General features: G+C 54.0%; 1 protein-coding gene across 1 annotated transcript; it reads right to left on the bottom strand.

Moving 5' to 3' along the window:
• Window positions 1–3,933: 3,933 nt before the first annotated feature.
• Window positions 3,934–7,420, bottom strand: NR2E3 (nuclear receptor subfamily 2 group E member 3). Its single transcript, XM_066558886.1, has 8 exons — window positions 7,363–7,420; window positions 6,163–6,313; window positions 5,360–5,463; window positions 5,031–5,279; window positions 4,760–4,941; window positions 4,322–4,553; window positions 4,141–4,246; window positions 3,934–4,066 (listed from the first exon to the last, which is right to left on the bottom strand). Exons 1-8 carry the CDS (start codon window positions 7,418–7,420, stop codon window positions 3,934–3,936), a joined length of 1,215 nt encoding a protein of 404 aa, XP_066414983.1.
• Window positions 7,421–13,357: the final 5,937 nt, after the last annotated feature.

Here is a 13,357-nt window from a genome sequence, read left to right as displayed (position 1 = left end):
TGGCCATCACTCAATAAAACATGGAGTTTTATTCTCAGCAGGAAATCCCTGGAGGTGTAATTATACCATCATAACCCATCATAGGACTAATTAATGATGCTAGTTACTGACTCAGCTTCTCAGCTTGTAATCCCTCCCCAGTCTCATCATCATCCTCAGTGGCACCTGGAGAAGCTCCAGGTACCAGAAAACCTCTGGAAAGGCAAAATCAGGAGCCCCAGGGCAATAATTAGATTTACAAAGGCTGGATCTGTCCTCCTAGGTGGGCTGGGCTGGGGCTTATCCTTTCCTGAAATGCCACCAAAAATGGGGGAAATAGCAAAAAATTGAGTTTTCCTGAGTGTTTTGTCTTTTCCCGGCATGACTGGATTTGGCTGAGCTGCTCCTCAGTCCCCTCTCCCCCTGCCCTTTCCAGGGATGGTTTATTTATTGGGGTAATTTTTTATTTGATATTTGAAATTTGACTTTTTTTCATGTTATCTTTAATTTTTTTCCAACGGGGGAAGTGACAGATGCTGCAGGGAGAGTGGGAACAGCATCGGCCTCGGCGCTGCATCCTGGGAGTGGAGCAAGACCAAGTCAATCACCCCCATCCATGGGGAAAATGGGATTTTCCCAGTCCCAGAGGGGAAAACTGGGTTTGGGGATGGACACGGATGCTCTGGGAAGGCAGCTGGTGACCACAACAGTGGAAACTCCTGGGGAGCCATCCCAAATTCTCTGGGAGCTGGGATTGCTGGGAGCATCCGAGTGCTTGGTGCCAAACCAGCCTTCTGAGCCTCTTGAGCTAAAAACCCCAGAACTGTCCTTAAAATGGCCCCAGGGGAGGAGATCCTGGGCATGAGTGAAGGGTCCAGCCTCGTCCTCAGGTTTCTCATCCCTGTGGGATGAGAGCAGGGATGTCACATCTGACTGGGGCAAATATATACACATAAATACATATATATATATACACATATACACATACAGATTTACATGTGTGTGTATTTATATATGTGTATATGTGTGTGTGTGTATATATATGTATATGTATCTCATTTCTTTCGGGATATATTTATTTTCCTTATATATATTTAATCGCTATATAAGGAAAATATATTTAAGTGATATTTATATATATATAAAGAACATATATAATAATGTATATTCTATATATAAAGAAAATATGCACACAAAAGGATAAATATTCTCTGTATAATTAAAAAATACATAAAAGAATATTAAGACTAAATATGTTTATGTATTTTCTATTTCTTATATATAGTACATATTTATATATAAATATATAATATATTCTATATATAAAGAATACATATTTCTTTATATATGCTTATATATTTATATATAAAGAAGCATATAAAGGAAATTAGTTATATATTTCCTTATGTATATATTTTACATATTTCTATATATAAGGAAGTATATATAAAAGAGATATGTACTATATATAAAGAATATTTATTACTTTATATATATTTTAATGTATTTCTTCTCTATGTAGAAACATATTTAATGTTATATGATTTAAACATATATTTAATATATGTTTAATATGTATGTTTATATATGTTTCTTCACATATATTTATATATTTCTTTATATAAAGAGTGTATTTCTCTGTAAAGAAATATATAAAGGAAATATATGGTATATATAAAGAAATATATTTTCTCTCTTTCTTCATATATATAAAAATGTATGGAATGTAGGGAAAATATATAAAGAAAATAGACTTCTTGACATAGATAAATGTATGGAATATATATAGAATATATAGAAAATATGTTTCTTTATATATATATAATATATTTGTGGTTATATGTATAAAGAAAAACACATGTAAAAGAAATATATACATTTATGAAATCCAGCTGTGGCAGGAGTGAGCAGGACTGAGGGATAATGGCGTGTGCCAGGCTCCCCTTCCCCCGGCAGCTCCCCCGCTCCTTCCCAGCCCTTCCCTGGCAGGATTTGGGGTCCCAGAGGGTTTTCCAGAGGGCTGAATGTACTGACTACTGGAGGGCTGCGAGGGGAATTATTGTTATTTTTCACGGAAAGTTTTCTAAGTAATTTATAAAGTCGCTGCTTGTAAACTAAACAGAGTGTGTATGTAAGAGGATATATTATCCCGCGTCGCCCGCGCTCGGAACCTTGTACAAACTGACAAAAACGGACAAATAAAAGTGTCATTCTGCAAAGGCCAAGAATTCCCAGTGGGACATCGTTCCTGCCACCCCCTGCCCATGTCCTGGGGGTCTGGGGCTTGTTCTGTTTGCTCCATGGGGTTATGAAGTTGTGGATTTTCCCAATCCCGATCATGTGGATGGAGGAGCTGGGATGGGGAGCCAGGGCTCCAGATCCCTTCCCTTTGGATTGTTTAATGCTGGTTGTTCACATTCTCATTATTTATGTGCACAGAATTCCTATTTTACTTGTTATTCACGTTGTTTTTATTTATGTATATACAGATTCTTTATATACAAATTATTTTAATCAGATACTTTTTCTTTTACTTATATTTAGACAATTTTTCTGTATTCAGATAATTTCCAATTATTTCTATTAGATTTCTATTGGATTATTCAGATTATTTCTGTAGATTAGTTTTAGGTAGACTGTTCATATTCAGATTACTTATTTTCAATTTATTTCTATTCAGATTATTTCATTTTAATTCTGTCCACATAATTTAATTCAGTTGACTTCTGATGAGATTCATTATGGTTCTCTTATTAATATGCAGTTTGTTTATTCTCGGTTTATTGCTATTGATATTATTTCAGATTATTTAGTTTTATTTTCTTTCTATTCAGACTATTTAAGGAGACTTCGAAGCAGATATTTATATTCCAATAATTTACATGCATTTGATTTCTATTAAGATTATTTAATTTCATTTTATTTGTGTTTTTTACTATTTAATTCCCATTTTATCCAGTCAGATTATTCATATTCATCTACTTAAATTAAGATAGGGTTTTTATCAGTTATTTTCTATTCAGAGTATTTCAGTTTATTTAGTTTCATTACATTTCTATTTAAATTATTTTGTTCAGATTCTTTCTAATCTAACATTTCCAAGCATATTATTTATATTTATCTTTTTTATATTCTGATAATTTCAGGTTATTTATTTTCATTTTATTTTTATCCCTATTTTTCTATTATCTTCCTTATATTGATTATTTAATTCAGATTATTTATACTAATTTTACTTATATTTAGTTTATTTCTGTTCAGATAATTTCTTTTCAAGGTACTTATATTCAGATTATTGATTTTGATTTATTACTATTTGGGTTATTAACATTCAGCTGGTCCCCCCAGTCCCCCATCCAAGGGGACCCAAGTCATTGGCACAGGGACTCTGGCTGCAAAACTCTCTTTATTCCGAGTATAAAATGGGGGACACAAGTGGGAGACCCCGGAACGCAGGGACGAGGGTCTGTCACCACGGGCTGGGTCACCCTGTCCAGTGTCAGCCCTGGCCTGGCATCAACCTGAGGCTGTCCCAGTCTGGTGTCACTCCCAGCTGTCACCACCTTTGGCCAGTGTCACCCCGGGCTGGTGTCACTCCCGGGCTGGCACCAGCCTTGGCTGATGTCACGCCAGGTTGGATCATCCCTGGGTTGGTGTCCCCGAGGCTGCCCCCTGGGTGGCAGTAGCTCCTCATGGTGCCAAGGTGTCTCTGCCTGGGTTCCTCGAGCATTTGGGACTCCATGGAGATGGACCCGGTGAGGTGGTGCCGGTGCCTTGGGCACGCACTTGGGGACATCCCTCAGGGAAGCTCCTCCCGCCTCCCACAGTCCTGGACATTGCCCCAGAGATGGAACCATGGGCACCTTCAGAGCCCGGGCTGAGGAGCCCCAGGCTGGGGGTGACAGGGTGCCAGCGCAGGGTGACAAACAAGCCAGGTGACAGCAGGAAGGGGGTTCAGTTCTTGAACATGTCACACAGCAGCTTCTCCATGGGGGTGTTGCCGATGGTGCGGCGGAAGAAGAGCAGTTCCACGCGCTCCGAGGAGATGAAGCGCAGCGCTGGGAGGAGCAGCAGCAGCTTCCCAAACCTGGGGATGGAGCCGTGGCCATGGGTGGGTGTCCCACCCTGGTGTCACCCGTGAGGAGGTGGGGACAGCGGTACCTGACGGGTTGCCCGGGGTAGTGGGAACGGTTGTGCTGGCCCAGCATCACCTGTGACTGGTCCTGCAGGTTCTCCACCTGCTCGGGGTCCTTCAGGCCACGGGTCTCTGCAGGGACAAGGGGGTGACAGGCTGGGTAGGGACATGGGGGTGGCCAGTGGTGGCTGCTAGGGGTGGCCTCACCTGGTTTGAAGAGCACCACGGCCTTCATGCAGGCAAATTCCGTGGGGTCAACAGCCAACGCCTTGAAGCGGCCGAGGGTCTCCTGCAGCGCCCGCACGTCCAGGGTGGCCGGCAGCAGCTTCCCAGGGCCCGGCTCAGGGACAGCCAGGAGTGGGCAGCTCTCCAGGGGCATGGACCACTGGATGGCACAGAGCAGGAACAGCTCACTCCATGCTTCCTCCAGCAGGATCACCTGGGGAGAGCGGGAGGAACCCCAAAATCCCTGTCACCCCCAAAGTCTCCAGGACCTGTAGCCACCACATCTGGTCGGACTGACGAGCATCTGCAGGGGAACCCTGAGAGTGTTGTGGATATGCTCCAACTGGCTGCTACATTTTTTGGGGTTCCTGTTGCCCCTTAGGCAGATCTCCAATTCCTCATGGAGATTGCCAACCCCACCTGGTCACGGAAGGGCAGGTTGGAGAAGACGGGCAGGTTCTTGGCCCATTTCACGGCCATGAAGAGGAGACGTGCTGAGGTCTCATAGATGTTTTCGGGGCTGGCTGCCGGGTACGGCGCCACCTGGTACTCGCCAGCTGTCCGCTCCGGCTCACTGCCTGTCACATCCACTGTCTCATCAGCTGCAGGGGTGGAAGAGGACACTGGTTGTCACCACACTGTGGGGACATCCACCACCCACCCACCCCCCTCTCCACAGGCAGCCACCCACCGTCCTCGGGCTCCAGCTTGGCGCAGGTCTCGGCTGTCATCAGGCTGGCCATGAAGCGATGGTTGGTGGGCGGTGTGGGTGCTCGGGGACCCGGGGTGACAGTGGCACCAGGACCACGAGGAGCCGGACAGGTTGATGGGGGAACCTCACATGTGGTGGCCACGTGCTCAGGGGGCAGCTCAGCATCCAGCTGGATGCTGTCCAGCTGGACCTGGGCTGTGCTGCGGGGCTGGCGCTCATTCTGCACAGCTGGGCAGACAAGGTGCCATCAGCACCGGCCACCCCGCTGTCACCCCTGCTGTTTGTCACTGTGTGTCCCCCCATCTTACCGTCCTTGTTCATGCCAGCCTGCAGGCACTTCTTGAGCCGGCAGGCCTGGCACTGGTTGCGGTGAGCCTTGTCCACTGGGCAAAGCCCTGTCCCTGCCTGGCACCTATGGGGAGAGGTGGCACATGGCTGCAGCCCCTGAGGTGGCCCCTGTCCCCGAGGAGGGTCCTCCCCCATAGGTACCATGGGTTCCCTCCACCCAACAAGTGCCCCACCACCTGTCCCCAAGAGGTGTCCTGTCCCCGGTGGGTGCCCTGTCCCAGTGAATGCTCTGCCTTGATGGGTGTTTTGGCCCCATCAGGGGGCTCTGGACACCCTCTCCACAGGTGCCTCTCCCCCTGCATGCCTGTCCCCTGAGTAGTTTTAAGTCCCACTGGGTCTCTGCCCCAACTATTGCCCATGCCCTGGGGTCCCTGGCCTACTGAGGGTCCATCCCAGGGTACCCTACCCCACTGGGGGCCTGCCCCAAGCTCCCTGTCCTGCTGGGTGTCCATCTGCAAGGTTCCTGTCCCACAGGGTGTCCATCCATTCCCTGCTGGGTGCCCCATCCCATGGGGTCCCTGCTCTGCTGGGTGTCCCTACCCTGCTAGGTGCCCGTTCCCCCCACTCCTGCCCCACTGTGTCCATCCCCTGCATCTCTGACACCCTGGGTGGCTATTCCTGGGGTCCCTGCCCTTTGGGGTGTCCTTTCCTCTATGGTGTCTGTCTGTTCTTACCCCCCTGGATGCCCATCCACAGGGTCCCTGCCCCTCTGACTGCCCTTCTGTGCCCCCATTCCCTGCCCCTGGGGCCCCCCTGTTCCCACCTGTAGATGAGCTTCCTGCGGACGCTGCGCTTGAAGAAGCCGCTGCAGCCATTGCAGGCGTAGATGCCGTAGTGCTTCCCACTGCTGGTGTCCCCACACACCTTGCACAGCAGCACCGGGCTCAGCTCCTTCCCAGGGGCTGGGCTCAGCCCTGTGGGAGGGGAACTGTCACATCTGGGTTGACGCTGGGCATCCCAATGTCCCTCGTCCCACCCACCAGCCCCTGCTGCCTCCCAGCATCCTGGAGATGGGGTGGCTCCTGTCTCTGCTGTTCCAGCCCAGGGACATGAATGGGGACACCTCAGGGACTCCACGCAGGGGTCACCATCTTCCCACAGCCCAGCACACAGAGTGGTGCAGGATGGGCTCTCAAAGGAATTTCGAAAATTAAAAAAGGGATTAAGTGGTATTCTTAGGGATGGGGACACCAGGCATCCCAGGAAGGGGACTAAGCATCCCAGCAAAGGGCTGCAATCAGGGATGGGAGGAGTCCTGGAGAAGGGACAGCTCTGGGGACATGGGACACCCCAGACGAGAATCACAGCAGGGAACTGTGGGGATCCTGGTAAAGGGCCAGGGATCAAGGGTATCCAGGAGAGGGGGATACAGGGGACCCCAGGAATCCTGGAGCAGGGGCATAGCTGAGGACCTCAGGGATCCTGGAGAACAAACACAAGTGAGGACCATGGAGAGGTTGGGCACTGCAGGCATCCTGGCTTAGGGAAGGACCATGATGGGGACTCAGCATCTTGCAGAAGGATGGCAGCTGAAGACCCCAGGCATCCCAGCAGACCATGATGGGGCCTTGGGCACCAGGATAAGGACCACGAGGAGAAGCCCAGCCATTCTGGAAAAGGTTAGCAATGGAGAACCCAAATGTCCCAAACAACTATGAGGGGGACACTGGGTGTCTTGGAGATGAACCATAATAGGGACCCCCAGATATCTCAGAGAAGGACCGTGACGGGGACCAAAGGCATCCAGAAGGCCATGATGATCCCAGGCATCGCAGAGAAAAACTGCTACGGAGGACCCCAAGTAACCTGGTGATTGACCACTATGGGGATTCCAAGTATCCCAGAGGATACTTGAAGAGGACCCCCAGCATCTTGGGGAGTGAGCACAGTGGGGGCCCGGCCACCCCAGAGAAAAGCCCGTGTCCCCCCGAGTCGCCCCCGGTGCAGCGGAGCCACCTCTTACCCGTGGGACTCTCATCCAGCCCGGCGCTCACCACCGACCCTGCCGGGGACGCAGCCATCCCGCACCCGGCGCTCCCGACCTATCCCTGTCCGTCTGTCTGTCCCTGTGGATCCCCGCGGAGGCTCCGGCCAGGCGCTGGGTGCTCCGGCAGCTCTGCGGCCAAAGGGGCTCCTGCCTTGCTCTCTTCAAGGCGGCTTAGCGGCGGGCGCTGTGTAAGCAGCCGCCTCTTTGTCACCCTCTTAATCTTTAGTGTCTGCGCGGGGCGGGGGGGATCAATCAGCCACGCGATGAAGAATTAAAAAGGTGCTGAGCCCCAGCCCTGTAACCCTAAACCCCGCGACACCCAAGCCAACCCCCCCGCGCGCCGCCGCGGGCCACCGTGGAGGTGTCACCCTGTCACTGCCACCCCCCCAGCACTGCCAGGCCGAGATTGCGGCAGAGGAGGGAGATGGGGCTGGGGCTGGGGACCCCCCGTGTGTGTCGTCCTCCCCTTGGGACCCACCAGGTCCTGTAAGCGCATAAGCCCTTCACTAAGGCGGTTAGAGGGGAATAACGAAAAGTGGTAATTAAGGGGGGTAATTTCCCTGCCCCCAAGTAATTAATTACCGGCCCTGATGGCGAGGGGAGGGGGGATGCTCGGTGGGATCCCCGCTGTGCCTCAGCATCCCCTCGCGGGGACGGGGCCCTCCACGGATGTTGGGGCTGCTGACATGGCAGAGGGTGGGGGCCAGGTGGCCCCGGGGTTATGCAACCACCGCTAAACCCTCGCGGTGACAGGGCAGCACAATTTGGGATTTGTGGGCTTTAGCCGCTAAACCCCCCCGCCCCACTCAGGGGGGTGGCGGGTGGCCACCGTCACGGGCCCGGCTTGTCCCCGGCCATGGGCCAGGCTGAGGACAGGGGCTCCAGGCCTGCTGTGCCCCTTCCAGAGGGGCTCAGGGTGTTGATGCCTTGAAGGTGGCCCAGGGGACAGGCCCTGGCAGCAGGTCCCTGCTGAAGGCTGTCAGCAGTGACTCCAGTGGATCCAGGGGCTGAGGATCACCCCTGCAGCATCCTCGACTGATGCGGCTCCATCCCCGCTGCCTGCAGCGTTCCTGCATCCCCCTGCCTGCAGCGTTCCTGCATCCTCCTGCCTGTGGCATGGCTCCATCCTCCCGCCTACAACCTACTTCCATCCCTTTTGCTTGAAGCGTTTCTCCATCTTAACAGTCTGCACTGTGACTCACTCGACCAGCCTTGCCTGCACCATGGCTCCATGTTCCCACCTGCAGCGACATTCCATCACCCTTCCTGACTGTATGGCTCCATCGTCCTTCCTGCCTGCACCACGGCTCCATCCCTGCCTGCACCACAGCTCCATCCCTGCCTGCACCACGGCTCCATGCCCTTCCAGCCCCCTCCCAGCCTGGGACCCCCATTTCCCCACGGTGCCCTGTCCCACCCACAGCCCCGTGCTGACCCAGATCTCTGGCCGCCACCATCTGCGGCATGGCCACCTCCTCCTCCCGCAGCAGAATTATGACGCTGGGCTAATGCAGAAGGAGCAAGCTGTCACCTCCCTGCCCAGCCCCTGGGTGCCTCCACACCTCTCACCCAAGGGTGGAACACTCCCGGGGCTGCAGGAACCCCGGCATCCCGGCATGCCAGCCCAGCCGTGGGGACACGGGCGGGCAGCACCAGGGACAGCGGGGAGGGCCAGCATGGCGGTACAGCTGAGTTAGGCTAATTTACCCATCCCCTCCTTGCCGTTGGGTAAAAGCCAGCTCTGGAGCAGGGATTTGGGAGGGGGATTAGCTGGGCCAACCATCTGCTGCCAGCCAATCATCAGCACCTCCAGGAAAGCCAATAATTGCAAAAATATGGTTTCCCACCCCGTTTCTCCTTTGCACCCTGATGGGTGCTGTCCCTATGGTGGAATCCCTGTGGAGCAGCACCCTGTCCTCTTCCTGGGGATGAGAGCTCCATGAGCACCCAACTGGGCACTGCTGGGACCCCAGCCCAAGCCCAGCCTGTTTGGGTGAGACACGAGCAGGCTTGGAGGCCTGGAGGGGCTGAGCGTGTGGGTGGGGGTGAAGGAGCAAACGTTAAAGCCCGAGGCGGGGTCGTGACTCGGCCCGGTCACAGATGCTGGGGCAGATGCCATGGGATTACCCAGCCTAAAACCTTGGGATCTGCCCCCCTTCCCCCCAGCAGGCAGAGAGCGTTTAATTACTAATTTACTAATTACCTAAAGATGCTGGCGATGGGCTTGAGACCTGCGGTCAGGAGCAGCCCCAGGGCTCCAGCCACCCTAATCCCACTGGCTGTGGGGAGCTGGTGGATGCACCCTGGCCAGGGACAGCTTGGCTGGGGACACTGAGTGACCCAGGGAAGCACCACTGTCCTGGCAGTCCTGCTCCTGTTGGTGATGGCCTGGAGTGCTGGGGAATGGGACAGGACAGTGGGGACAAGGAGGAGACAATGAGGACAAGGAGAACATGATGGGAACCGGGAGGAGATATTGGGGATCAAGGGATGACAGTGGGGACCAGGAGGGGATGATGGAGACCAAGAGGAGTCGATGGGAGAGGGAGGGGAGACGATAGGGACCAAGAGGTGACAACAAGGATCAGGAGGGGGTGATGGGAACAAGAAGGAGGTGATGAGGACTGGGAGGCAATAATGAGGATCATGAGGGGACAATGGGAACCTGGATGTTTAGATAGTGACCCCGAGACAATGACAAATGGGAAGAGCAGGAGGTGACAGCAGTGACCAGGAAGGGATGATGGAGACCAGGACATGACAATAGGGACCATGTGAGGATGATGGGGACCAGGAAGGTGTGACAGAGATCATGAGGGGGCAGTGAGATGCAATAGGGTGATGGAGATCATGAGGGGATAGTAAGGACTGAGATGGGATGATGGGGACTGGGAGGGGAGGATGGGAATGAGAAGGGTGTGATGGGTGCATGTGGGCAAGACAACAGAGGCCAGGAGAGGATGGTGGAGATCAGAAGGGGACAAGACCAACAAAAGATGACATGAAGTTCCAGGAGGGTGGCTGTGGGACCGGAGGTGGCTGGGAAGGGTTAATGTGGCCGCCTGCACTGAGCTGGGTCCAGGCCAGGCTCAGGTTTCACCTGTAATTAGCTCTTGTTTATTGGAGGCTCCTTGATAAATGATTCTTTGGAGGTTGCCCGATGACAGAGGGTGACAGTCACCCACCTGAGCCCTGCTAAAGCCTTCACTGACCCCCAGCACCAGGATTAAAGTTTAATGTGACTCTGGAGCTGACCCCAGGCATGCACCATTCTGCGGTGACAGGGCTGGGGACAGGCTGGTGGCCATCCCTGGGACATGGGGCTGGGTACAGGCTGATGGTCTCACAGCACCAGAGGGTTTTGGCACCAAGAGATGATTTGTCCTAAGCCTGGTGGTCAGTGGTTACCAAGGCATTGTGGCCACAGGGCTGTTTCCTGACTCCTTTGGGGTCACCCAAGAAGTTTGTGGATGAAATGTCACACCAGGTTGGGTTTGTCCCCCTGGGACTGGCCCTCCAGGATGGGCACAGTGCCACGGTGCAGCCGGTCGGGGCACATTCCCAGGCACCGGCGGAGCCACCGCGGTGCTGGGGGCGGGCGGAGCTCCTGCCCCGCAGACACCTTTGGAGCAGCGGCAGCCCGGGAAGCACAGAGCGCCGAGGGGACCTTGGAGGCGACCCCAAGGTGAGGCAGGAGGGCACAGAACGAGCCCTGAGGCTGCAGCTTGGGTGTCAGCGGGGTGACATGTCACCACAACTGTGGGGACAGAGAAGTGCCCCAGGTATGGGGTACCTGTCCCCACTCCTGGGCATTGTGTTTTCTCCTTGCAGATGAATCTCCTCGCCCAGGTAAAGGGGGAGCCGGCAGGAAGGACACCTGCAGCCAGGTGATCCCACCCTTCTGCCGTGGTACCCAGGGCCCTGGACCCCACAGCTGGGACGGGCCTGGCGCTGGCTCTGGGCTGGGGGGCGAGGGAGTGGCCGGGGAGGCTGGGCTGGGCTGGGTGCTGGCAGAGATGGGGGTGGCAGGGGACGGGGTCAGAAGGGGACGGGTCCCGTCTTGCCCTGCCCTCTCTCCCCGCAGGTGAGCTCCCTCCTTCAGACCCTGCAAGCCCCGGACTGGCTGTTCCTGCAGCCCTGGCACTGGCTGGGCTCCTGGGTATGGCAGGTTTGGGGGTGTTGGCATGAGAATCTCAGCCAGGTGCTCGGGCAGGGGGTGGCAGCAGCCCAGGCCAGGGCTGAGCCATGACACGGGTGCCACTGGGGCTGATGCAAGGTGTTTGTCCCTCCAGGTGAGCAGCTCCAGGCAGGTAAGTGCTGGCATTGCCCCTGGGCCCTGCACTGCCCGTCTCACCTCTGGCACAACTGAGCCAAATCCTGCCCACCCTGCCTTTTCCTTGGCACCCATGGGTGCTTCAGCACCTGGAGGAGGCAGCCCCTTCCCAAAGGGTTTCCATCCATGGAGACCTGGACCCAATCTGTGCTTAAGCCACCAATGGTGTGGGATGAGCCAGCAGGTCAGTGACACTGCTGGTGTCCCCAGGGCACCGGTGGCCCTGAAACACAGCTGGGTCCCCAGGCAGTGACTGGGGCAGTGACCACGGCAGGGTTCTTCCTCTGCGAGGGGCTGCTGGGACAACACTTCAACATTGTCCCCAACGGGGTGGCTGAGCCCCAGCCTGGGGACCTCTTCCTCTTCCCGCTGGCCTCAGGGGGCCCTGGCTGGTGGGGCGCCCACGCTGGCATCTACTGCGGTGACGGGGAGATCATCCACCTGGAAGGTGAGCCCCGGGAGCTGTCATGGCATGGGGACATCTCCGTGGAAGGACATCTCCACGGGAGGGACATGGGGTACAGAGTCTGCTTCGCCCTGCAGGCAGCTCAGGGATGTCACCATCGGGCATCGTGGCCAAGCACGGCAAGAGCCACCTGCTGCGGACGCGGGGCCGGGCCCGGGTGCTGCGCAGGAAGGGGGCGCTGGACGTGGCCGCGCTGCAGCGCCGGGTCCGGGCGGCCATGGAGCAGCCCCTGGAGTACGACACCATCTCCTGCAACTGCATCCACTTCGCCCTCGCCCTCCTGGGGCTGGGCCACCTTGCTGGTGCCATGGTGGGTGCCGCCTCCAGATCAGGTGTCACCAACCCGGGGTACTTTGGCATCTGCTCCAGGCAAGTGTCACCAAACCTCTTCTGTTTTCCCAGGTGTCCCCAGCGCTGCAGTGATGGAGGTGATGGTGTGTCGCAGACATATTTTATGAAAAATCCTTTTGCCAGGATCTTTTCTCCCGAGAAGCTGAGAAGCTTCAGCTTCTCCATGTTTTGCTGCTTTGGAACATGATTTGGAGAATTGTTTACCCAGCATGTGAAATTGTTTTTACTTGATGACCAATGACAGCCACCTGTGTCGAGGCTGTGAGCAGTCACAAGATTTTATTATCATTCCTTTTCATTCCTTGCCAGCCTTCTGATGAAATCCTTTCTTCTATTCTTGTAGTATAGTTTTAATATATAATTTTCTTTTAATATAATATATATCATAAAATAATAAATCAACCTTCTGAAACATGGAGTCAAGATTCTCATCTCTTCCCTCATCCTGGGACCCCTGTGAACACAACCACAATGGTGCTCCTGGGGAATATGTGGGACTGGAGCATCCTTCCCTGGGCACCAGAACTGCACCAGTGATTTGCCAATCCTCCTGTGTGGCAATAAACAGTTGCATGGAAACCCTGTGCCAACCCTGTTTGATTTGTTGTTTTCTCACTTTTCCCAGAAGCTGCTGTCAAGGGAGCTTGTCACCCCTTGAAGGGAGAGGCTGCTCTTTGCTCCCCATGGCCTCCTGAGACAATCATCTGCCTCTTCCACTGCTGGCATTTAATCTTGAGTGTAAAAATGAATATTCCTTGGGCTGCTGGGTTGAAAATGGGCCAAAAGGCTGGATCAGGCCTGGCTGGAGGCTGGTGGTGTAC

The sequence above is a fragment of the Molothrus aeneus genome, chromosome 13 (genome assembly GCF_037042795.1).
Source record: "Molothrus aeneus isolate 106 chromosome 13, BPBGC_Maene_1.0, whole genome shotgun sequence".
NCBI classification, from domain to species: Eukaryota; Metazoa; Chordata; class Aves; order Passeriformes; family Icteridae; genus Molothrus; species Molothrus aeneus.
Note: the sequence above shows the minus strand (reverse complement) of the source record. Positions and strands in the feature narration are given on the sequence as shown.